This window comes from Ictalurus punctatus, chromosome 17 (genome assembly GCF_001660625.3).
Source record: "Ictalurus punctatus breed USDA103 chromosome 17, Coco_2.0, whole genome shotgun sequence".
Classification (NCBI taxonomy): Eukaryota; Metazoa; Chordata; class Actinopteri; order Siluriformes; family Ictaluridae; genus Ictalurus; species Ictalurus punctatus.
This window is the reverse complement of record NC_030432.2, coordinates 20,368,485-20,393,151: the sequence shown is the minus strand read 5'-3', so window position 1 is coordinate 20,393,151 and position 24,667 is coordinate 20,368,485. Positions and strand designations below refer to the sequence as shown.

Below are 24,667 nucleotides of genomic sequence, written 5' to 3'. Positions count from 1 at the left end.
AGTTTTTTCATTTCTCCCCACTTGTGTTTGCTCGCCAACTCTGCTTGCTGTCGTGCAAGTCTTTCCAAATCTTCATTCAGTGACTTGAACTTATTCACCCACATGTCTGAGGCCTTCAGGTCAGCAGCTTGTAGCTCAAAATCTCTGACGGAGACACCGGAGATGTAACTCTGGTCGGCGCTGTCCACTGCACACTCATGTGGATGGGTGATGAAATTAAAAAGACGAGTGAGCTTACGAAATTCTCCAAAGCGCACTTTGAATGACTGCAGGAGATTAGATGTGAAGCCCGCTATGTAGTACGGCGTGTGTCGAAGTGGCGCTTTATATTTGACCGTTTCATCGATGCAATTTTATCATTGCATATTAGACACACTGCAGAACCTGCTCTCTCCACAAAGGCGAATTCCTCTGTCCATTCGGTACTCATCTTTTTTTTCTTTTAGACATCTTATTCAATAAAAGGGTTTCTGCAATTAGCTAGCTGACTACTTGATTAAAAGGAGAGAAGTTTACTTCCTGACCTCACAACGACCCGTGTACGTTACGTATTATCCAATAAAAATTTGGTGTTGTCCCGGAGGACAGCTGTGATTGGCTCCAGCCACCCGCAACCATGAACATGAGCGGTAGGAAATGAATGGATTGAAATACATGAGAATGTTTTATATTTTTAACGTTTTTTTTTTTTTTTTTTTTAAAGATTTGTCTGCGAGCCAGATGCAGCCATTAAAAGAGCCACATCTGGCTCGCGAGCCATAGGTTCCCGACCCCTGGACTGTGGCATAATTGGTACCATTGTTCTCATCATGACTCATGGAATCAAGACCACTTTCATTACAATAGGAAAATTATTCAAAAGCTATTAGCATTTTAAAAAATTTAATTATACTTTATATACATATACCTTCAGGGCATGGTTCCGATGACACATACCAAGTTTCGTAACGATAAGCAAATGCATTCGTAAAATATAGCATTTTACTACAATATTCAAAATGGCCTACATTTTTCGGTACTGTTCAACTCAACTGTTCAGTACCGAATCTAATGAGAAGTCTTGTGATTTCTGGTCAACCTGTTCAGAAGCAAAATTTGCAATTTTCTTATCTCATGACCACTGGGTGGCGCTGCACCGAAACTGTGCAGGTACCCTCAGGTCATGCTTGTGATGACAGTTACCAAGTTTCGTCTTAATATGCCAAACTGTTGTGGAGATACACTCTCATGTCCATTTTGGTGTGCTCTTTGTCGAACTTGTTGATACGCTATATGAGAACAGTTGGGTCTATCAAAAGGCTTTTGATAACTTTTTTCCAACATGGTCTGAAGATGATCAGATTCAATTTTGGTAGAATTGGACAAACCACCTAGGAGGAGTTTGAAAAAGTAGGTTTTTCGAAAATTCGAAATGACGGAAAATGACGTCTTGCAGCACAATTGCATCGTCTTGAGCAGAAGGAAATAGAATTTTGTTTCTAGCCCTTACAGTTGAAAAGTTATTAGCATAAATGTGAGTGCACATTTGAGCTGTTGGTGGTGCTAGAGGATTTGAGAGAGACCCTAAAATTGCTCTGGTTAATGGTGAGACAGTCCTCTATCTGTGTGCCAGATTTCATAACTTTCCCGCAAGCTGTTCTTTGGGCAACCAGAAGAAGAAGAATAAAGAACACTAACGAAAACAATATGTGCCTACGCACCTTTAGTGCTTGGCCCATAATAATAATAATAATAATAATAATAATAATAATAATAATAATAATAATATGTGTAACTATTACCCTTTCTGCACACAAAAGTGCCATTCTAACTCAGGCAGAAATTAAATCTGATGACAGAGTTATAATTTTACTAACACAAACATTTCATTTCGAATCACATAATCTCACAGTCAAGTCATGATCTAGCCAGAACCCAGCGTATAGAGGCTGAGTGAATGTGGTGTGGACTCTGTGGAGGAGCTTCATCGTGTTAGAGACGCTGTAGAAGGACAGAGTTCCTGCACTGTGATCCACATACACTCCTATTCTGGAGGACGCTGGACCTCGGAGCTCTGTCTCAGCGTTGTTGTGGCGGAAAGAGACAGAGGAAGAAGAATACTCCAGACTCCAGGACTGACTGTTGTATCCAAACAAACACTCATCACCCTCTCCTTTCCTCCTGATCTCTTTATATGAGACTGATATGTACACACTACCAAAACTGCTCCACTCCACCTCCCAGTAACAGCGTCCACACACACTCTCCTTACACAACACCTGAGACCAGGTGTCAAATCTCTCCGGTTGATCAGAGTATGGCTGATCTGTCCTGCTGCGCTTCACCACTCTGTTCTTCTCAGATAGAATGAGTTGATGGTGTGCCGTGTTGGGATCCAGAGTCAGATAACAGAAATCTGAAACAATAAAATGTCCACAGGTTAGCTGTTAATCACAGGATTTATAATAAGTGTGTGTGTGTGTGTGTGTGTGTGTGTGTGTGTGTGTGTGTGTGTGTGTGTGTGTGTGTGTGTGTTTTAGTGTTTGGAATGTGATAAGGAATTTAATATGTATATTTCAATTTGTAAACAAATTCAAGACAATGTTAAAACTATTTAACAACAAGGTGATAAATAATTATATAACTCAATATGAATAATTTGTTTATGTAATATTTACACTATTTTATTAATATCTGAAATGTGTACCTTTTGTAATTATGTATGTTGTCATATCACAGCAAACCAGTGACTACATTTCACATGCTGCACCTCAGCCTACAAACATGGCTGCCATGCACAGCAATTCCCAAAACATTCACCTTCATTCTAATCACACCTGCATCCAATCTCACACACTCACTCCACAGTATAAAGAGACTGTTTTCAAACAAAGTCTTTGCGAAGTATTGAATGTATTCACCATGTCAAGCCTTTGTTTGTATTTCGTTTCATGGGTTTTGATCTTGCATCTAGTCTCTCGTTTTGTGTTTTGCCTTGCCTAGTTTATGCCCGTTTACTGATCACCTGACCTTTTGCCTGTTTTTGGACCACGCTTTTGATTACCGATTTGGATTTGTCTGCCTGCGTCTCTTTAATAAAGCTCTTTTCTACAATTGCATAACTTTTTAGTTACATACTGTCTTGAATGAGTCAAATCCAGCGAGAAAAGAGACACTCATTAGTTAAATATGTATAAAGGTATAAAGGCATAATAAGCAAAGGTTTCAGCCCACACCTTTCTTGGGTATTATGTATATTTTTGATTTATTATGAAAAATTGTCTGTGAGGACTGAACTAAATACAGAGTGTGTGTGTGTGTGTGTGTGTGTGTGTGTGTGTGTGTGTGTGTGTGTGTGTGTGTCCTACATTGCAGAAAATCTTCTCTGCTCTCTGGTTCTGAGAGTAAAATCATCTGAACTGCTGCAGCTGTGGAGACACAGAGACAAAATGGAGACGGAAAAATGACGTAGAAACAGTTTAAAGCATGAAAATTAAAAATTATATTAATTTAAATTACATTAGATTAGACTCCTAGAAATGTCTCCATGGAGTTTTACTGGAATTAGAGCTTTATCAAGTTATTGGTCAAAAATGTCCCAACACTGTGCAGCATTTGAATGTAAGAATCAGCGACACCACAAAACCTTAAACCATGAGAACAAGCAAACACTTTTCCCAGTTGAAGCTCTGACAATATGTGTGTTTTATTTTCTCATGGACTTTATGTAGGAATTAAGGCCTCAGTTCTTATGTAATCTTCATAATATTTGTTATGACAAATGTTTGCTTGGTTACCTTGTGGACGGATTTTGTTGAATTCCTCCTCACAGATTTCCTCGACTCGTTTTTTCAGATCTGAGAGAGATTTCCTCACTCCATCAAATGAGAGATGTTGATTGACAGTGAAGCTGGGCGAGTTCTCAGATCCAGGAGAAACACAGAGAGACGGGAAACTCTACAGAGAGGAAACACATAATGGAGAAGGAGAAAAGTGTAGGAGAGGAACGAATGAATCTCAGACTGAATCAGACCAAACACACACTTGTGATCTCAGACAGGAACATTTATTGGTGCTGTAATGAGCTTTTAGGAGGAAACTTTGTGAGGAACAGCGCCCTCTGTAGATCAGACAGTGAGTGTTACCTGGAGGAAGTGGATGTGATCGTGTGTGTGTGAAAGCTGCTCCAGCTCAGTGATTCTCCTCTTAAGATCAGCAATCTCCTGCTCCAGTTGCTTCAGGAGTCGTTCAGCTCGACTCAGGTCAGCTTTCTCCTGAGCTCTGATCAACTCCTTCACCTCCGAGCGCTTTTTCTCCATGGAGCTGATCAGTTCAGTAAAGATCTTCTCACTCTCATCTACTGCTGCCTGTGAACGCCTCTATTAGAGCACACACAAAAAAGTTTAGAAAAAGTCTCCCTCTAGATGTCCCTTTTGTGTGTGTTCACTCCTCACCTTAATAGTGCCCACAGTCTGTTTCAGCTCCTGAACCTTCTCCTGCTTCTCCTGGATCCTCTGCTGGGATTTCATCTGCTCCTCCTTTACCTCATTCTGAGACCAAATAAAATACATTTAAATACATTTAATCATGTTCTACAGAATTATAGTAATACACGTAAATTTACTAAAAATTGTAAATGTAATTAACTGAAAACTAGAAACATAGTAAATAAAGTAAAACGAGACTCAAGTAAGTTCTATATTCATATTTTTTCAGCACTTATTAAATAGTGAGTTTGGTTTTGTGTGAAAATGGTAGCTGGCAGAAATAACAATATCAATATGACTTGTAGCTCTTTGGTCCTGATTATCGCAGAACCTGGCCAGAACTCCAGCTCAGTTCTTTTTATAGTTACACAATCACTTCATATGGCCGGTATATTTAGTTGAGGGTGTAGTTGGTATTTGCAAATGAAACCTTAAACCTGTTTCACATGTTCCAGTAGTATTGTGCCATATGTAGTGTGCGTGCATGTAGAAATCTAAACTAAATATAAACATGTCTAAAATAAAGTATGTTAAAAACTAACAAACAAAACAGACTTTCAAGTGAAGACTAAATAATATAAATGCCAACACTGTAATAACAATGCTGAAGATATTTAACACAATCATGTGAACTCTTTAGCTGTAAAATGAAGAATGTTGTTGGGTGTTTCCTGTTTTAAGTACACTGACTGGTCTGACCTGTTTCACACTTCTTTACAAGAAACCCATTAAGCTTTAATAAAAAATGACCACAATTGATTCAGAAAAGAATAATGATGTCCAGTTCTCACCTGTTTTTTAGTTCTTTCTGCTTTAGCTGCAACCGTATCATGGCCTTGGTGCTGATCCATCGTACACAAGTAACAGATGAAGCTTTGGTCAGTACGACAGTAGATCTCGATCGGTTTGTCGTGCTGAGAGCAGATCTTCTCCTGGAGCTCTGCACAGGGTTCAACTAACTTGTGCTTCTTAAAGGCAGGAGACTGAAAGTGAGGTTTAAGATGATCTTCACAATAGGAGGCCAGACACACCAGACAGGACTTGACAGCTTTGTGTTTTCTCCCGGTGCAGGAATCACACTCCACATCTCCAGGTCCAGCGTAACAGTGAGCAGGAGAAGCAGCATGGAGTTCAGTCTTCTTCAGTTTCTCCAACATTTCAGCCAGCATGTTGTTCCTGCGTAGAACAGGCCTTGGAGTGAAAGTCTCTCTACACTGTGGGCAGCTGTAGACACCCTTCAGATACTCCTGATCCCAGCAGCCATTAATACACACCTTACAGTAATTGTGACCACAGGGAGTAGTTACTGGATCCTTCAGCAGATCCAGACACACTGGACAGATGAACTGATCCTGATCTACTGAAATGCCAGCCTTTTCCATCTTCTTGTACTCACACGCTGACAGACAGAGACTCTGAGTTCTTACTGAGTTTTGTTTTCTCTGAAATGAACTTTCTGGTTGTGTGTGTGTTATAGTGTGACAGAGAGGGCGTAGGCGTGGCTTTAAGGTGAGAGGAAGTTCATGCTTTAAAGGAAAAATGTTGACACACAACAGGTGAGAGAGTTTTTTTGATGTAAAGGAATTTCTCTGTGATTTTAAGAGTCAGATTATTTGAAATGTATTTTCTTCTTCACTGTGTATTGAATGTGGATTTATATCATCACTGAAATATTAAACTGACATTATTCATTCCCTTTACTTCAGGGTTGTCCAATCTTATCCGGAAAGTTGGTCCAGCAGTCGGTGTGGGTGCAGGTTTTCATTCCAAACAACCAGAAGACACACATGATAGTCTATTAAAAGTTAAGATCAACTGATTAAACAGGTGGAATCAGGTGTGGCTCCTGCTTGACTGGAATGAAAACCTGCACCCACACCGGGCCTTTGTGGATAAGACTGAACAGCCCTATTTTACTTTCATTATGTCTTCATATATGTGATGCTACAAGCTTGACGTTTCCTCTCTGCAGAGCCTCTGTCAGGTTGATTTGGGAGTGTCAGTGTACCTCTGTGTTCAATTCTCACTAGATATGTTAAATTGGATTTCTTGTCCAGGCTCTGGGCCATTCAAGATTGTTCACAGACTCGTCTCAATTCATTGTCTTGTATGTGTTTTGGGTCATATTAGAAGGTATAAACAAAATTCTGAAGACTTTTGAACAAGTTTTCCTCAAGGATGTCTCTGAACATGTCTTGATGAACCTCCCAGTCCTTGATGCTGGAAATCATCCAACATCATGATTCTACCACCACCAAGCTTCAGATTAGAAATTAAACTGGCCAGGTGATTAGCACTGACTAGTTTATTCTAGATAGATAGATAGATAGACATCTAAATCACGCTAGCTGTGTGGTAAAAATGTATTAGTCTATATATAAAACCAATTTTACCGCTGTCATTTTCACTTTATTCTCTTAATCTTAATTTTTAATTTCTTTTTATGTGGCACTAAAAAACCGTCATAATGTATGTAATTATTTATACAAAAATGTAATAAGAATAATAATGAAAATAATAATAATAATAATGTAGAACTGTTACAGTTTCTGCACACAAAAGTGCAAGAAGTGGGAGAAAATAAATCTAACACCTCAGTTATAATTTTGCTAAAAACGTTTACCAACATTTCATTTCAGATCACAGAACCTCACAGTCGAGTCATAACGCCACATACAGAACCCAGCGTATAGAGGCTGAGTGAATGTGGTGTGCACTCTGTGGAGGAGCTTCATCGTGTCAGAGATGCTGTAGAAGGACAGAGTTCCTGCACTGTGATCCACATACACTCCTATTCTGGAGGACGCTGGAACTTGGAGCTCAGTGTTAATTTTATTGTGAAAGAAATAGACAGAAGAAGAAGAACACTGCAGACTCCAGGACTGACTGTTGTATCCAAACAAACACTCATAACCCTGCCCTTTCCTGCTGATCTCTTTATAGGAGACTGATATGGACACAAAATTGCTCCATTCCACCTCCCAGTAACAGCGTCCACACACACTCTCCTTACACAACACCTGAGACCAGGTGTCAAATCTCTCCGGTTGATCAGAGTATGGCTGATCTGTCCTGCTGTGTGTCACCGCTCTGTTCTTCTCAGACAGAATGAGTTGATGATGTGCCGTGTTGGGATCCAGAGTCAGATAACAGAAATCTAAAACAATAAAATGTCCACAGGTTAGATATTAATCACAGGATTTATAATGTGTGTGTGTGTGTGTGTGTGTGTGTGTGTGTGTGTTTGCAAGAGGAAATGTGTTTTTCTAGGAAATGTGTCTAAGTGTTTTGTGTGTGTGTTTCACTAAGTGTTTGTGTGTGTATTACACACAGTGTATGAATCTGTGTGTGTGTGTGTCTGTGTGAGTAAATCTGTTTTTCTTACACACAATGTCTGTGTGTGTGTGTGTGTGTGTGTGTGTGTGTGTGTGTGTGTGTGTGTGTGTGTTTAAGTAAATATGTGTTTTTCTATCACACACAGTGTATTGCATGAATGTCGTGTGTGTGTTTCTAAGTGTTTGTCCATTACTGTGTGTGAGTAAATGTCTGGATGTGTGTTACAGAGAGTAAACATCTGCTTTATTCTCACACACTGTCACAAACTCTCACTTTGTGTGTGTGTGTGTGTGTGTGTGTGTGTGTGTGTTTGTGTTAAACCTACACTGCAGAAAATCTTCTTTGCTCTTTGGTTCTGAGAGTAAAATCATCTGAACTGCTGCAGCTGTGGAGACACAGAGACAAAATGGAGACGGAAAAATGACGTGGAAACAGTTTAAAGCATGAAAATGAAAAATTAGATGTAATTGAAATTAGATTAGATTAGACTTCATTGCTCCTAGTCAGACACATCTCCATGGAGTTCTCCATTGGTCAAAAATGTCCCAACACTGGGGCATTTGAATGTAAGAAACAGCGACACCTCAAAACCTTAAACCATGAGAACAAGCAAACACTTTTCCCAGGTGAAGCTCTGACAATATGTGTCTTTTATTTTCTCATGGACTTTATGTAGGAATTAAGGCCTCAGTTCTTATCTAATCTTCATAATATTTGTTATGACAAATGTTTGCTTGTTTACCTTGTGGACGGATTTTGTTGAATTCCTCCTCACAGATTTCCTCGACTCGTTTTTTCAGATCTGAGAGAGATTTCTTCACTCCATCAAATGAGAGATGTTGATTGACAGTGAAGCTGGGCGAGTTCTCAGATCCAGGAGAAACACAGAGAGACAGGAAACGCTACAGAGAGGAAACACATAATAGAGAAGGAGAAAAGTGTAGGAGAGGAACGAATGAATCTCAGACTGAATCAGACCAAACACACACTTGTGATCTCAGAGTGTTACCTGGAAGAAGTGGATGTGATCGTGTGTGTGTGAAAGCTGCTCCAGCTCAGTGATTCTCCTCTTAAGATCAGCAATCTCCTGCTCCAGTTGCTTCAGGAGTCGTTCAGCTCGACTCAGGTCAGCTTTCTCCTGAGCTCTGATCAACTCCTTCACCTCCGAGCGCTTTTTCTCCATGGAGCTGATCAGTTCAGTAAAGATCTTCTCACTCTCATCTACTGCTGCCTGTGAACGCAACTGTTACACACACACACATATATATACACACACACACAGACAGATTCTCCTTTATAAAGAGTATAAAGAGACTCCCTTTAGACATCCAATTTGTGTGTGTGTGTGTGTGTGTGTGTGTGTGTGTGTGTGTGTGTGTGTGTGTGTGTGTGTGTGTGTGTGTTTTCACTCCTCACCTTAATAATGTCCAAAGTCTGTTTCAGCTCCTGCACTTTCTTCTGCTTCTCCTGGATCCTCTGCTGGGATTTCATCTGCTCTTCCTTTACCTCATTCTGAGACCAAATTAAATACATTTAAATATATTTAATCATGCTCTACAAAAAAAGGAAATAAAATACATTTCAAATGAAAACTAGACATACTGCTTCTAGAACTAACTAAAATAAAGAGACCCAAAACAAAGTAATTCTTGTTCATATTTTTTTCACCAATAATAATAACAATAAACTTTATTTTATATAGTGCCTTTGAAAGGCCTCTCAAGGCGCGTTACTGTTAACAATAACAGTAATAATAATAGTTTAATAAGAAAAAACTAAGTCATCAAGTAAAAGCAATCCTAAAGAAATAATTTTGGAGAGAAGATTTAAATAGACTAAAAGACTGGGCTTCTCGAAGATCGGATGGGAGCGAGTTCCACTGGTTTGGAGCGTAAGAAGAAAATGCCTCATCCCCCATAGTATGTAAACGAGTCTGAGGGACAGTTAAGAGACCAGAATTGGAGGAACGGAGATCATGTTTTGGGGTCTAATGTGTTAAAAGTCTTGTATGTACTCCACTTGTCCTGGAGCCATCCGAGGTTAAGGTTAAAGAGCCAGTTTTACGAAGCTGCTGAGGCCAATGAGCATTACTTCAGTCTCATTACTGTTAAGACCAAGAACATTTTAAACAATCCATAATTTTAGCACAGAAATACAATGTGAAAGAAAGGTGACTCCCAAGTTATCACCAAGTTTAGAATGAATCTACAGTGCCCTCCACTAATATTGGCACCCTCTGTAAATATGAGCAAAGAATGCTGTGAGAAATTGTCTTTATCATTTAACCTTTTGATCTTTTGTTAAAAATAAAGCTTGTTAAAAATAAATCTGTGCAACAATTTTAGTCAATACTTTGTGCTACCTTCCTTTGCCAAGATAACAGCTCTGAGTCTTCTCCTGTAATGTCTGATGAGGTTGGAGAATACATGGTAAGGGATCTGAGACCGTTCCTCCATACAGAATCTGTGCAGATCCTTCAGATTTCGAGGCCCACGCTGGTGGACTCTCCTCTTCAGTTCACCCCACAGGTTTTCTATGGGTTTCAAGTCAGGGGACTGGGATGGTCATGGCAGGACCTTGATTTTGTGGTCAGTAAACCATTTTTGTGTTGATTTTGCAGGACATTAGACCCAGTCTGCCGCTGCTCTCTTGGTGTCATTTTTGACTCCACACTGTGCTGTGATAAGCAGATTAGTGCTGTGGTAAAAAGCAGTTTCTTTCAGTTAAGATCTATTGCTAAAATCAAAATGATGCTCTCCAAGAAGGACCTCGAAACTGTTATTCATGCGTTTATAACATCTAGGTTGGACTATTGCCTACTATTGTAATTCACTCTATCTGGATTTGCCTAGAACAACTATTGATCATTTGCAAGTGGTACAAAATGTTATTGGTACAAAATGTTCACTGGTTACTGGTCAAGTTCTGTTTTGATTTTAAATTTTGCCTTTTGTTTTTAAATCTTTGCATGGACTTGCTCCACAGTAAATTTGTGATCTTCTCACCCCCTACACTGCTTCAAGAGCCCTTCGATCATCCAGTCAATTTCTGCTCTCAGTTCTTTGTTCACGTTTTAAGGCTACAGGTGACCGGGCTTTCTCCGTGGCTGCTCCTAGGCTTTGGAATAGTCTTCCTCTCCACATTAGATCTTCCCCTTCTGTTGCTGTGTTTAAATCCATTTAAAGATTTATTTGTATTCTTTATGTTTTATTTGAGAGTGCAAATTTTTCATTGTTCTTTTTTTTGGTTTTTGTTTAATCTTTTAATTTGTCTTTTTTATATTTCTTGTACAGCACTTTGTTTTCAATATCTGTTGTTTTAAATGTGCTTTATAAATCAATAAACTAAACTAACTAAACTAATATCTGTTGATATTTGATAGAGTACATCCTAACAAAATGTCCAGGTCCTCTGGCAGAAAAACAGTGCCAAAACATTAAAGAGCCATCACTATATTTAACCGTGGGCATGAGGTACTTTTCCATATGGCTACCTTTGTGTGCCAAAACCACCTTCAGAACATTTCCAGTTGACTGGAACTTCTTAATTATTGCCCTGATAGTGGAAATGGCCATTTTCAATGCTTGTGCTATTTTCTTTTAATCACTTCTCATTTTGTGAAGCTCAACAACCTTTTGCTGCACATCACAGCTATTTTCCTTGGTCTTACCCATTGTTATGAATGACAGGGAATTTGGCCTGTGTGTTACCTCATATTTGTACCCCTGTGAAATAGGAAGTCATGTTTGAACAATTTCCTGTTCCTAGTCACCCAGGTGTACTAAAAAATAAAATAAAAAATATTAATGGGAATATACTTCAAATATATTTTTCTCATATAAATTCATAGGGGTGCCAATAATTGTTGCACACCTATGTTTAACATTTTTGAATAAACTTGTGTTGTGTTTGCAATTGTTTGATATTCATGAGAGCAGAGCATTTTTGTGAATTTTTTAAACAAAAGATTAAAAGTTTAAACAATAAAGACAATTTTTCACAGCCTTCTTTGCTCATAATTAACGAGAGTGCCAAAATTAGTGGAGGGTGCTGTATATGTAGAATGTGCTAAACGACATAGAACATAGCACATTTTGTATCAGACCATGAGACTGACAGTTTCTTGTTACCCGGTGTGTCCTGTTAGATTGATTGTTTAAACAATAAATAGCTGAACATCTACTCTTGGTTTTAGCCTTCAGTTTCACCTGTGAAGACTGCATTTGTTGTTAAAAAGGATAAACCAACATGAAGATCGGAGAGCTGTCTATGGGAGAAAAGCAAGCCATTTTGAAGCTGAGAAAAGAGCGAAAATTGATCAGAGGCATTGCACAAGCATTGGGCATGGCCAATACAACACTTTGGAACAACACTTTGAAACCACTGGTGTACTGAGCAACAGGCACCAAATAGGTCAGCCAAGGAAAACAACAGTTGATGACAGAAATATTGTGAGAGCTGGGAACGAAAACACCAAAACAAAAGTCAGTGACATCACCAACAACCTCCACAGGGCAGGTGTGAAGGTATCAGAATCCACCGTTCGAAGACTTTGAGAGCAGAAATATAGAGGCCACACCACAAAATGCAAACCATTCATCAGCAGTAAGAATCAGAAAGCCAGATTGGAAATCACAAATAAATACTGAGATGAGTCACAAAAGTTCTGGCACCAAGATTAACCATTATCAAAGTGATTGAAAGGCCAAAGTGTGAAGAAAGAAAGGATCTGCTCATGATCCAAAACATGCAAGCTCATCTGTGAAACATGGTGGAGGTAGTATTATGGCCTGGGCTTGCATGGCTGCTTCTGGAACAGGATCACTAATCTTTATTGATGATGGAACTCATGGTGGTAGCAGCAGACTGTCTGACAATTTACAGAGAAATGCATCCAAATGAATCAGGAGAAACTTTATCATGCAGCAAGACAATGATTCAAAATACACTGCCGACTCAACAAAGGACTTCATCAGGGGGGAAAGGTAAAAGGTTTTAGACTGGTCAAGTCAATCACCAGATCTTAACCCAACTGAGCAGCATTTCACCTCCTGAAGAGGAGACTGAAGGGAGAAAACCCCCCGAAACAAACAACTACTGAAAGAAGCTGTGGTTAAAGCCTGGAAAAGCAACACAAAAGAAGAAACCAACAGTTTGGTGATGTCAGTGAGTCACCGGCTTGATACAGTTATTGCAAGCAAGAGAAATGCAAACAAATATTAAATGTTATTTACTTAAATTTACTTCAAGGCTTATCTGTTCCTATACTTTTGCTCACCTATTTGGTGGTCTGATACAAAAGGTTCTATGTTTTATGTTGTTTAACACATCAAGATATAAATACCAGGAAATAAAAGCTGTGTTTTTATTTCCTCATAAATGGAAATAATCGCTTCATCTCCATCTTTTGATCTCAAACCCACATGTCTTTGCTGTACAGTACAAACTACTGAATTGGCCTCGCTGTTCCAGTAGTTTCAATGGGGATTGTAGGTGGACTGGCTAGGCTAAATTTCCCCTAAGTGTGAACGAGTGTGTGAATGTGTGTGTATGTTGCACTGCGATGAACTGGCATCCCATCCAGAGTGAATTTTCCCATCTTGACCCCGCTGTTACCAGGATAGGCTCTGGATCCACTTCAACCCTGATCAGGACAGCTACATGCAGACAGGACAGCTGTATGGGGTCTTAGAAAAGATGTGTCGATTTGCAGTTCTTTGGGGCCGGGTTATTGCAGAAGAGGCCCAGGACTCAGTTCCACAATCATTTATTATTATATTCATATTATTATTAATTATTATTATTATTAATATTATATTATATTATTATTATTATATTCAGTTGGGGGTGTAGTCTGTACTCACAAATGAGATCTTAAACATGGTTTACACATTCCAGTGCTATTATACAGTGTGTGTGTGTGTGTGTGTGTGTGTGTGTGTGTGTGTGTGTGTGTATATATATATATATATATATATATATATATATATATATATATATATATATATATATATAGTGTGTGTGTGTGTGTGTGTGTAAATATGATCAAGACATAAACAAGTCTAAATTAACATGGGTCAGTAACTAACAAACCTAAAATAAAACAATTCTGCTAAAATGAAATGTTTAAATAACATAACCCTCAACACTGTGATATCCCACTTACAGAGCTTTAACACACTCATGTGTGCACTTTAGCTGTAAAATGCTGTAAGAAGGTTGTTTGGGGAATAATGATGTCCAGTTCTCACCTGTTTTTCAGTTCTTTCTGCTTTAGCTGCAACCGTATCATGACCTTTATGTTCATCCAACGTACACAAGTAACAGATGAAGCTTTGTTCAGTACGACAGTAGATCTCGATCGGTTTGTTGTGCTGAGAGCAGATCTTCTCCTGGAGCTCTGCACAGGGTTCAACTAACTTGTGCTTCTTAAAGGCAGGAGCCTGAGAGTGAGGTTTAAGATGATCTTCACAATAGGAGGCCTGACACACCAGACAGGAATGAATGGCTTTACGTTTTCTCCCGATGCAGGAATCACACTCCACATCTCCAGGTCCAGCGTAACAGTGAGCAGGAGAAACAGTTTGGACTTCAGTCTTCTTCAGTTTCTCCACCACTTCAGCCAGCATGTTGTTCTTGCGTAGAACAGGCCTTGGAGTGAAAGTCTCTCTACACTGTGGGCAGCTGTAGACACCCTTCAGATCCTCCTGATCCCAGCAGACATTAATACACACCTTACAGTAACTGTGTCCACAGGGAGTAGTTACAGGATCCTTCAGGAGATCCAGACACACTGGGCAGCTGAACTGATCTTAAGCTACTGAAATACTGGCTTCTGCCATTTTAGTGCACTCACACACACACAGAGAGAGAGAGAGAGAGAGAGAGAGAGAGAGAGAGAGAGAGAGAGAGAGAGAGAGAGGCTCAAAGTTTTCTAAGTTTCGTTTTCTCTGAAATTAACTTCCTAGTTCTGTGTGTGTTATAGAGCGACAGGCAGAGTGGGTGTGAGGGAATGGGCAGACAGACAGAGTGGGCGTGGCTTTAAAGAGAGAGTTTAGGCTTTTAAGGAAAAGTCTAGCCTTACAGTGGGAGATTCTTTCTGATTTAAACTGACCAATTCAATGAAATCTGATTTGATTTTGTTGTGTATTTGAATGTAGTTTTACATAATCACTGAAATATCACATTTTCAGTATTCAGACCCTTTACTCAGTACATTATGTTATTGGAGGTGTGATGCTACAAGCTTGGTACACCTGGATTAAAGGATCTTCTCTGTTTGATGTCTGCAGTGCCTTTTAACATCTGTCATGTGGGTTTGGAAGTGTCACTGTACTGCTGTTTTCAGGTCTCACCAGAGATGTTTATTTGGATTCATATCCAGGCTCTGGCTAGGCCACTCAAGAACATTCACACACTTACTGTATATCAGCACATTGTATTGATTGTGTTTTGGGTCATTCTCATGTTGGAAGGTAAAAATGCACTCCAATCTGAGGTCCTGGGTGCTTTTGAGCATTTTTTCTCAAGCATATCGCTTAACTTTGACCTGTTTATCTTCTCCTCAATCTCAGTCTCAGAGTCCCTGCTGCTGGAAAACATCCCCACAGCATGATCCTGTCATGAATCCCACCAGAGCATTTTATTTTGAGTCATGTCTTTTCTGCACCCTGTCTTGTGTTCTTCATTGTTCTCCTAGATTATATTGTAGATTGTCCTTGTTTGATGTTACCTGCCTGTGTTGTGACCCCACATCCCATATTAACTTTGTCAATGATTTTTAGATTACCTCTAACAAAATGTATGCTAAATTTAAGTACACATATCCTGTATCCCTAATCTTGTTATGGTTACCACCACCAAGCTTCATAGTAGACACGGAATTGGCCATGTGATGAGCACTGCTTAGTTACAGATATTCCAGATAGATAGATAGATAGATAGACAGACAGACTGAGGTTCAAAGGCAACAAATTTAAAGCAGACAATCCAGAAACTAAGATCTAAACTGTTCATTAATATAATTTATTAGTTTGTGTCACTGCTATTATCTTAACACACGCTGTTTAATGATTTTTGTTAGACGTGATAATGATAGATTACTGTTTTTGTTACGCCACGGCCAGCAGATGGCACTGCGGCACGGCTTCTGACTGGACACGTGACTTTGTTTTGGTTCGCTCACTTCCTGCTTGAGCATTGGTTAAGTATGTCTTTAATTTGCCCCAGGTGTCCATGCTTTAGTTTGATTATGTTTGCTATTTAAACCCCTCGTGTGACTGCGCACTTCGCGCAATATTATAGTTTGTATAGTCTGTAACGTTAGTTATGGCTAACGAGTGCAACGATATGTGTTAACGTTGTAGCATGCTAGCGGTCGTAGCTTCATATCCAGTGTTCAAGTAAAGTCAGTATAGACCGCGCTCCCTGTGTTTTGTTTGTTTGACATTAATAAAGATTTAATATTAATAAAGATTTGATCTGCACCTGCGTCCGCCTCCAGTCCAGTTCCGTAACATTTTTATAGATTATACATTTCTTTGTTCTTTTCATGTAAAGGTGTACAAACTTTTGCAAAGAGAGATGTCATGAGCTGTCATTAAAAAAAATCCCAGTGTAACCGTCACTTTTAGTTTAAAATCTGTAACCGGAAGTAGGTGCCGGTTATTGCTGCAGCATTCATGCGCTCTGTCACTGGTCAGCTTTACCTGCAGTTCGGGGACAGAAATAAACACACAAAGGACGAAATGTGTATTGTCTTACTCTGTAGTGGACATAGAACCAAGTATAACTGAATATATTGTTAATTTTCTCCCGTTAAAGCCCGCGGAAGCCAATCTTTCGGAAACGCAGGTCATTCAGCGCTTTATAGTAACGGAGTCAGTAAGGGGCCGTCTAAAAAGTGCTTGACCTGGGCATCTGTGTAAGATTCTACCAAGATTATAGTCGTCTATTTCACAGGATATCTAACGTATTGCAGTGTTAGGATACAATATGGATGCAGTATTTGTTTATTTTTTATAGCGTATATTTTATTTATATTATTAATGATATACATTTTTATTACACATATAAACTTATCGTGCCATATAAAAGTCAGGGTTAATCAGCAACTACAGCAAAACGCTGTTTTTATTGCTAAAATATTGTCTGTAAACAAATAGAAATGAAATTTATTTTTTATCATTCACATCATATTATATTCCAGATCTTCTTATCAAAGACAACTCTATTTTGAAAATAATCAAGAGTTTTTTGTTTAAAAAAAAAAAGAAATAAAAAGAATAATTAAAATGCAGTAGCACTGCTTAGGTTACACATGTAAAACCAAATGTACTATGATACAGTTTATTATTGCCATCAAGTACAGCAAATAGAATTTGAAATCTCAGTTTTTAATTTTATCTCATTTTTCTTTTATTATAATTTTAAAATTAAAAAACAATATTTTTATTTTGCTTTTTTATTTTGCAAAACCTTTTTGACTGTATTAGTTACACAAGTAAATCAAATGCAATATGATAGTCTATTATTACTACCAACTACATCAATTAGATTTCTAAAAACTGTTTAATTTTTTATTAATTTATTTTTTTAAAAATTAAAAAAATAAAAATCCAATAACTTTTTGACTGTATGAGCTACACGTGTAAAACCAAATGCAATATGATAGTCTATTATTGCCACCAACTACAACAAATAGATTTTTAAAACTCAGTTTTTATTTTTTTATTTTAATGTATTTTTGTTTTTTAATTTAGCTAAAAAAATATATTCTAAAAAAAAAAGAGAGAGAGAAATAATCAAATTTCTATATTTTTTTAATTTGTAGGACTTACACATGTAAATCCAAATGCACTATGTTGTGGTGAACTGGGATGTTTGGATCCCGCCCCCCCTTTAATGCATTCACCTAGTTCTGTTGATGGAGTGGCTGGCCGCCTTATGTCCCAGGGAGCACTCGTGCATGTTACCCTTTTAGTTATGCAGTCATAGTTTAGTTATGCGGTCATAGGTCAAAGTCTTGCCTGAGTCCCTGATTGCACTCACACACAAAATACGATTTCCTTAACCATTACGGGGCAATAAGCATACCCAGTAATCTCTCCCCCTCTTTCCCTCTCTCTCTCTGTCGAGCTACACATGTTACTCCTGAGATACCTGCAATCGTGACCCCTTCTGCTCTCCAGACCTGCCCAATCTGTCCTGATGCCCTACTTATGGTTGGAGTTCTCATCAATTTGGAAGTCACATGCTGCTGCTGAGGATGAAAGATCACTGAGATTACTGAGGATGGTAACTAACATCACCTTTCCACCACCATGCTTGACAAATGGCATCAAGCACTCTTCTGGTATATTTAAATTTTTCTCACAAATGTCCTTCTTTGTGTTCCAAACACCTCAAACTTAGATTCATCTATCCATAACACTGTTTTCCAGTCATCCTCTGTCCAATGTCTGTGTTCTTTGATCTTAATCTCTTCCTTTTATTGGCCAATGTCAGATATGGCATTTTCTTTGCAACTCTGCCTAGAAGGTCAGCATCCTGCAGTCACCTCTTTACTAGTGCTTTGCAGGTACCATTCAATGAAGCTGCCAGTTGAGGACCTGTGAGACGTCTGTTTCTCTAAATCTTATCTTTCTATCCTAACGCAATTGCAAAGGAGTTTTCTAATGATTAATTAGCCTTTTAACATGATAAACCTGGATTAGATATCACAATGTGCTACTGGAACACAGGAGTGATGGTTGATTGGTCATTTACAACATTAACAATGTCTAGACTGTATTTCTGATCAATTTTATGTTATTTTAATTGAAATGGGGTGCTTTTCTTTCAAAACCAAGGGTATTTCTGAGTGACCCAAATCTTTTGACTGGCAGTGTATGTGTTTGGCTCATTTTTTAACTACAAATTAAAACGAACAAAAAATGGCTTTGTATTTATATTCTATAAGTTAACTTTGGGTCCTGGGGAAAATAAATATACAAATGATGAAATATGAATTGAAGCCAGTTGCCACACACACACACACACACACACACACACACCATAATAATTGTAACCCCTCTTCATTTTTTTTTTCTTTTGCTAAACTAAAATCTTTTGACAGCCTGTAAAAAGAGAGAGAGAGAGAGAGAGAGAGAGAGAGAGAGAGAGGTAATTTTACAAGTTTACATCAAAATTAAAATGTGTTTTCATTTTTTTTTTTTTTTTTACGTGTTTAACTAACTGTATGGATTGCACTTTATTGTCGGTACTAATAATGACCACTAGGGGGAAGCTGGATAAAATAAATGCACTTGTTTTTAATATCCTAGTGGCACATTGATAAATAAATAAATAAACATTGATAATTTAACAGAGGAGATCATGTTATTCCTTCATTTATCTCCAGAAACCAGTGTATCCTGGTCAGGGTCATGCTGCTTCTCGAGCCTATCCCAGGAATTCTGGGTGTCGGTTGAGTACAGGCGTAACGTTTAACAGTTTATTCAGATGAAAGAAGCCCTAAACATCATGATTTTGGCTAAAATTTCTTTCTTTTACTTCATATCATCTTACAGTAATTAATCTTATCTCTCACCAATTGTTTACAATCCTAACTACATAAAAACCCCCGTATGTATGGATGCTATCATGCTGAGGCTCGCATACAGACTCCATACATCCTCACTAATCTACTGGACACACTTTAGGATGATCTCACTGTGACTTGGGCTCTTGTTAATCCATGTATACACATTGCACCGACACCTTAACTGTCTCATTAGAGAAATCTGTCACCAAATACGTACTCAATTATCCCCAAAATCTTTATCTGCTTTAACTTTATGATAAGGATGTTCTCCCTTGCACATGGATAAACTTAGTGTACTTAAATTAAACCTCCAACATTGTTGTTTGGGAAAGTAATCTGAAAATCTTTGAGAATATTTTGTTGTATTCCCAGTGTCTAAATGTATTTCCAATGCTCTGTTTTATGTCCTACGTAAGTCTTTAGTAGGTTCTCCATTCTAAAGAAGAAAAAAAACCCTACAAAAATCAGTTGTATCTTTTTAAGCATAGTAACAGTATAGTAACATAGTAACAGTATAGTTACATAGTAACAGTATAATAACATAGTAAAAGTATAGCAACATAGTAACAGTATAGTCACATAGTGACAGTATAGTCACATAGTGACAGTATAGTAACAGTATAGTCGTGTAGTCACATAGTAATAGTATAGTTACTATGAATAGTTACTAGTTTTTTCTTTTACTGGGGGTTTTTATGTAGAAAGCAGATCTCAGGTCTTGTTTTTATTTGAAATATTACAAATCTTAAGGGGGGGACCGAGAAAAATATTTTTGAAGAAAAATATTGTAATTTTCCTGTAACTTGTTGATCACATACTAAACAGTGAGAACAGGATGTAAACAAACGTGTAAGCGTTTCTGACATAGAAAATAAACCATGCTTACTTTGGGGGACCAAACTGGTGTGTGAGAAAAAATATATAGTGTTCTCACATCGGTGCATTTGCACTGATGTAGCCAACAACTGGCAAAAATCCTCCATGAGTCCTTAATAAGACGTTATTTAAGGAATCTTTAATCTTTATTTAATCCTCATCTTTTTTTAATTAGCATTTAACAAGACGGTGCATAATGGTACATTCCATGAAAAGTAATGGTACATTACATTCCATGAAAAGTAATGGTCAACAGCAGACTGTCTCAATTTAAACCTGCGCACAAATAATTACAGAACCAATTACCCACACCCTATCTTCAAGATAGGGAAAGGAGAAGAAAGAGAAAAAACAACAACAGGAACACAGAGTCATTCCTCTCTCCAAAAGGAATCTTTCCATTAGGTATCATTAGAAGGCAATTATAGTGCATCACCACTAGTATCAGGAGAGCAGGGCAATCCTTTGATGAAGTCTAAGGCTTCCAGGTCTAGTGAAAAGATTTAAGGGATCCTGAAAGCGAGCATTGTAACTTCTTCATTTCCTGGATCCACCTATCATGTGATGGGGGAGAAATGTTTCCATTTAAGAAGAATGGCTCACCGAGCTAGAACTGAGGCAGTCAAGTCAGGTCTCAAGGAGATGCCAAAGAGGTCCACAAAGGGGTCGGGGTTCAGGTCTATGTTAAGAGAATTTCTAAGTGTTGGTATGATGGTGGTTGTTGATTATTTTCTTAAACAACGCGTCCTGAGGTGTTTTAATCCCCTTATACCACACAAATTAGCCAACGATTTCAATTTGCCTTATTAAAGAACAGCACATTTATCTGTTTATTGTTACATTTAATGTTTTTGGAGCACCTGTGAAAAAAGATAGTTCCTGTTCCAATCTCTTATTTTACAGCAGCTACAAACAGGTGCTTTATATATATCAGGGATGTCCAGTTTTATCCGCAAAAGGTGTGGTTACAGGTTTTTGTTCCTATCAAGCAGGAGGCACACCTGATTCCACCTGTTTAATCAGTTGATCCCAGCTTTCAGTAGCCTCAGGTGTGGCCTCTGCTTGGTTAGAATGAAAACCTGCACCCACACCGCCCCTTTCTGGAAAAGATTGGACACCCCTGATATAAAGAAAGATTATTACACAACAGCGCTGCTGAATTTCTGCGTTGTGATTGGTCATTAGGTGTTGATTAATTTTCTATAACATCAGCTCTGACAGGTATATATTAATGCGCTTGTTTGAATACGTTATCATTTCTGTAGTAACAGCCCATTGACAGGGACGTGCACTGATACTAAACAGATTAAAAACTGTATAATCATTGTTATGGTGAAGTTTCTTCTGAGGAGACGTTTTTGCGAGATTTGTGGAAGGAGTCTCCAGTGTAAGCGCTTTGTAACAGTCAGAGATAAAGCTGTAACGTTAAGTTTCCCGACATCTGCTTCTTCTTCTTCTTCTTATTATTATTATTATTATTATTATTATTATTATTATTATTATTATTTTGTAAATGTTGGTGAATTTTTTTTAAATGGGGATAAAAGGGAATTAAATCTGGCAACCCTCTTGGGAACAGAAGATCCAATCTGGCAACCCTGTCTTTTCACATGTACGGGATAACAGCTACTCCTCAGCGGTTTGTGTGCGGGTTCTACACGTTCCTCTCCAGGAGAACCCTCTTTCTGGAGGACTTTCACGCTTACGCAATGGGACACTGTTTATATCCGGGACTCGGCGTGGTTTTGTTAGAGAATATAGGCTAATGGAGGTGGTTTAAGAGTGAAAACAGGGTGTTGGTGTTGGTGTGAGTCGTGGTGGTGGTGTTTTTTTTTTTTTTTGCCCCTCTCACGTCCTCTCCCCTCACCGCACAGTTTTGGAGTTGGAGTTGGAGTTGGAGGGCCAAGATGGCCGCTGATCCCATGCAGGTACGAAAAGTTTCGCATTTTGTTTACAAACAGTTTGTTGCTCTTGTGGTGTTGTTTGAAAACTTGTAGGGAAAGTGTACACTCCTAATTCCTCTTTAGTGTGTGTGTGTGTGTGTGTGTGTGTGTGTGTGAGAGAGAGAGAGAGAGAGAGAGAGAGAGAGAGAGAGAGAGAGAGAGAGTGTGTGTTCCAGAGATTATTCTCTCCGTTACGCGCTAAAAGTGACACAACACCGCGATCCCAGTGTTACAGATGTTGCAGTTTTATAAATATAATTTTTAAAATAAGTTTCTTACTCTAAAGTGTTACAATGTTCCGCTTCAGAACCGTTATTTTTAATTTTTTTTACTTTGAACTTTGCGAAAGTTCTGGTTCTGTTCAGACTTCAGTAAACATGGAGCTGATTCAAAGTGACTCACAACCTCTTGTGTTGCTTTTGTGTTGTTGTTTTTTCCTCTTTTCAGTAGACATTACACTGTATTTTTTATGTTATTTTGATTGTTCCTGTTAATGCTTCTGTTTCTGTTCCTGTAACTGTTACAGCTGTAGTAGTGTGATACTGAATATCATTAAGTACTGGTGTAGACACTGGTTTGAAATGCTGTACTGGTCCCAGATCAGATTTAGCACATTTTCTTTACCTTTTTTTTTTGTTGTTGTTGTTTTTTTTTTTTTGTTTTTTTTTTAACCTGCATCAGTAGGTTCTTGAGATCCAGTTGTGTACCATCAATTATTTCTTTTGTACAGGTACACTATATTCATATTTCCAAGTAAATACTTTTTATGAACCTCTCTCTTCTCTCTCCAAGTTAATAAGACCAAAAATAAATAAATAAATAAATGCAGTCTTGTTACCAAGAACTCCTCTGACCTGGAGATGTTGGGGAACTTATAAAAAAGCTACAGCTTCACCTCTGACTTTTACAAAGCACTGACACTGGAGACTCCTTATATAAGCCTTAGATAAACGCCTCCTTACAGATTGAGGATTATACACTGTTTTTTTTTTTTGTTTTTTTATTTTATTTTTTTTATTTTATAAATGTATTTTAAAATACGTTTGTGTGGCGTGTCTGGTGAATGAGCCGTTACTGTAGAAACGATGACATATTAGAGCGAGCACTTTAATATAAACCTGTGCTGCTGTCGGAGCTGCTGTTATGGAGAATTAATCAACACCTTCACATTTCAATGTTAGTGTTGCAGTTTTATGTTTTTATAACGTTTTAACACTGAAGTGTTACAGTGTTCTTAGTGTATGTACGTTGTGTTTACTTCAGTAAACATGGAGCTGATTCAGACTCACAGCCGTATGTGTTGTTTTTCTTCTCACTGGACGTTACGCTGTATTTATGTTGTTAATGTTTCTGTTCCCATTCCTGTTAGCGATCTAGCAGTAGGATACGGATTTGGAGATTTTTCGATTATTATCCGCTGACATTTTTATACCGTGATACCGTCTATGAGGTGGAATTTAGCAATTAAGATTTTGCACACTTTCTGAATTAAACGTACCAAACTGTATTTGTACTTGTCGCTGCAGTGGTGCCATCAACAGCAGCTATGTTTCCATACAAGTTATGAGGAAAAATTGGAATACCGCATAAAACGTTTCGAATAAAGCACCGTTTCTATCCCGGATGTTCAAGAGAACAAAATCGTCACTTCTAGGGAAACCGGCGCATCTCGTTCTCTGCCATTTTACTAACTGTTCTGAGCCAATTATCCAGTCACATGGTTTGTTGAGGCAAAGTCACATTACCTTTTTTTTTTTTTTTTTTTTTTTTTTTTTTTTTACACGTGTATGGAAGAATCTATTCCGTACATGTGTTTCCATCGTAGTTTATGCGTTTATATCTTCTTACCGAATAAAAAAAAAAAAAAACGCCTCAACTGAGCGCATAAGTTGTTGTTTTTTTTATGTGCATTTTGGAGATTTGGAGATCTGAGGGTGCATGGTGGCTTAATGGTTAGCCCGTTCGCCTCACACCTCCAGGGTCGGGGGTTCAACTGCCACCGTGGCCACGTGTGTGCGGAGTTTGCATGTTCTCCCCGTGTTGTGGGGGTTTACTCCGGTTTCCTCTTCTAGTCCAAAGACATCCATGATAGGCTGATTGGCGTGTCTGTAGTGTATGAATGGATGTGTGATTGTGCCCTGCGATGGATTGGCACCCTGTCCAGGGTGTACCCCACCTTGTGCCCAATGCTCCCTGGGATAGGCTCCAGGTTTCCCCATGACCCTGAAAAGGATTAAGCGGTATGGATGGATGGATGGATGGATTCGCATCTGGTGTTTCCATCCAGTGTTTTTTACGCGACGTTCCAAAATTCGTATCAAAATACGTGGATGGAAACATAGCTCTAGTGTGTGTGTGTGTGTTGTATGTTTGTCTAGGCAGGTGCATGTGGTGTAGCTTGAACTAGCTTGTAGTCCTTTAACTCTTAAATAAATGCTGTAATATAAATCACATTTCCAGGT

General features: G+C 38.4%; 2 protein-coding genes across 4 annotated transcripts in view; one reads left to right on the top strand and one right to left on the bottom strand.

Annotated features, from left to right (window-relative positions):
• Nucleotides 1-863: 863 nt before the first annotated feature.
• LOC108262070 (tripartite motif-containing protein 16) lies at nucleotides 864-7,110 on the bottom strand. Its single transcript, XM_053687344.1, has 6 exons — nucleotides 5,258-7,110; nucleotides 4,434-4,529; nucleotides 4,125-4,358; nucleotides 3,777-3,936; nucleotides 3,348-3,407; nucleotides 864-2,395 (listed from the first exon to the last, which is right to left on the bottom strand). Exons 1-6 carry the CDS (start codon nucleotides 5,846-5,848, stop codon nucleotides 1,866-1,868), a joined length of 1,671 nt encoding a protein of 556 aa, XP_053543319.1. The 5' UTR covers nucleotides 5,849-7,110; the 3' UTR covers nucleotides 864-1,865.
• Nucleotides 7,111-17,565: 10,455 nt separating this feature from the next.
• The window catches only part of pkn2a (protein kinase N2a), a 41,332-nt gene continuing 34,230 nt past the window's right edge, over nucleotides 17,566-24,667 (top strand). The window contains exon 1 of one of the 3 annotated variants that reach the window (XM_053687341.1): nucleotides 17,566-18,098. In XM_053687341.1, coding sequence (XP_053543316.1) covers nucleotides 18,012-18,098 — 87 coding nt within the window. In that variant the 5' untranslated portion in view covers nucleotides 17,566-18,011. Of the gene's footprint in view, nucleotides 18,157-21,859; nucleotides 22,191-24,667 lie in introns of those variants that run through there. The other 2 variants (XM_053687343.1, XM_053687342.1) reach the window with 2 other exon arrangements.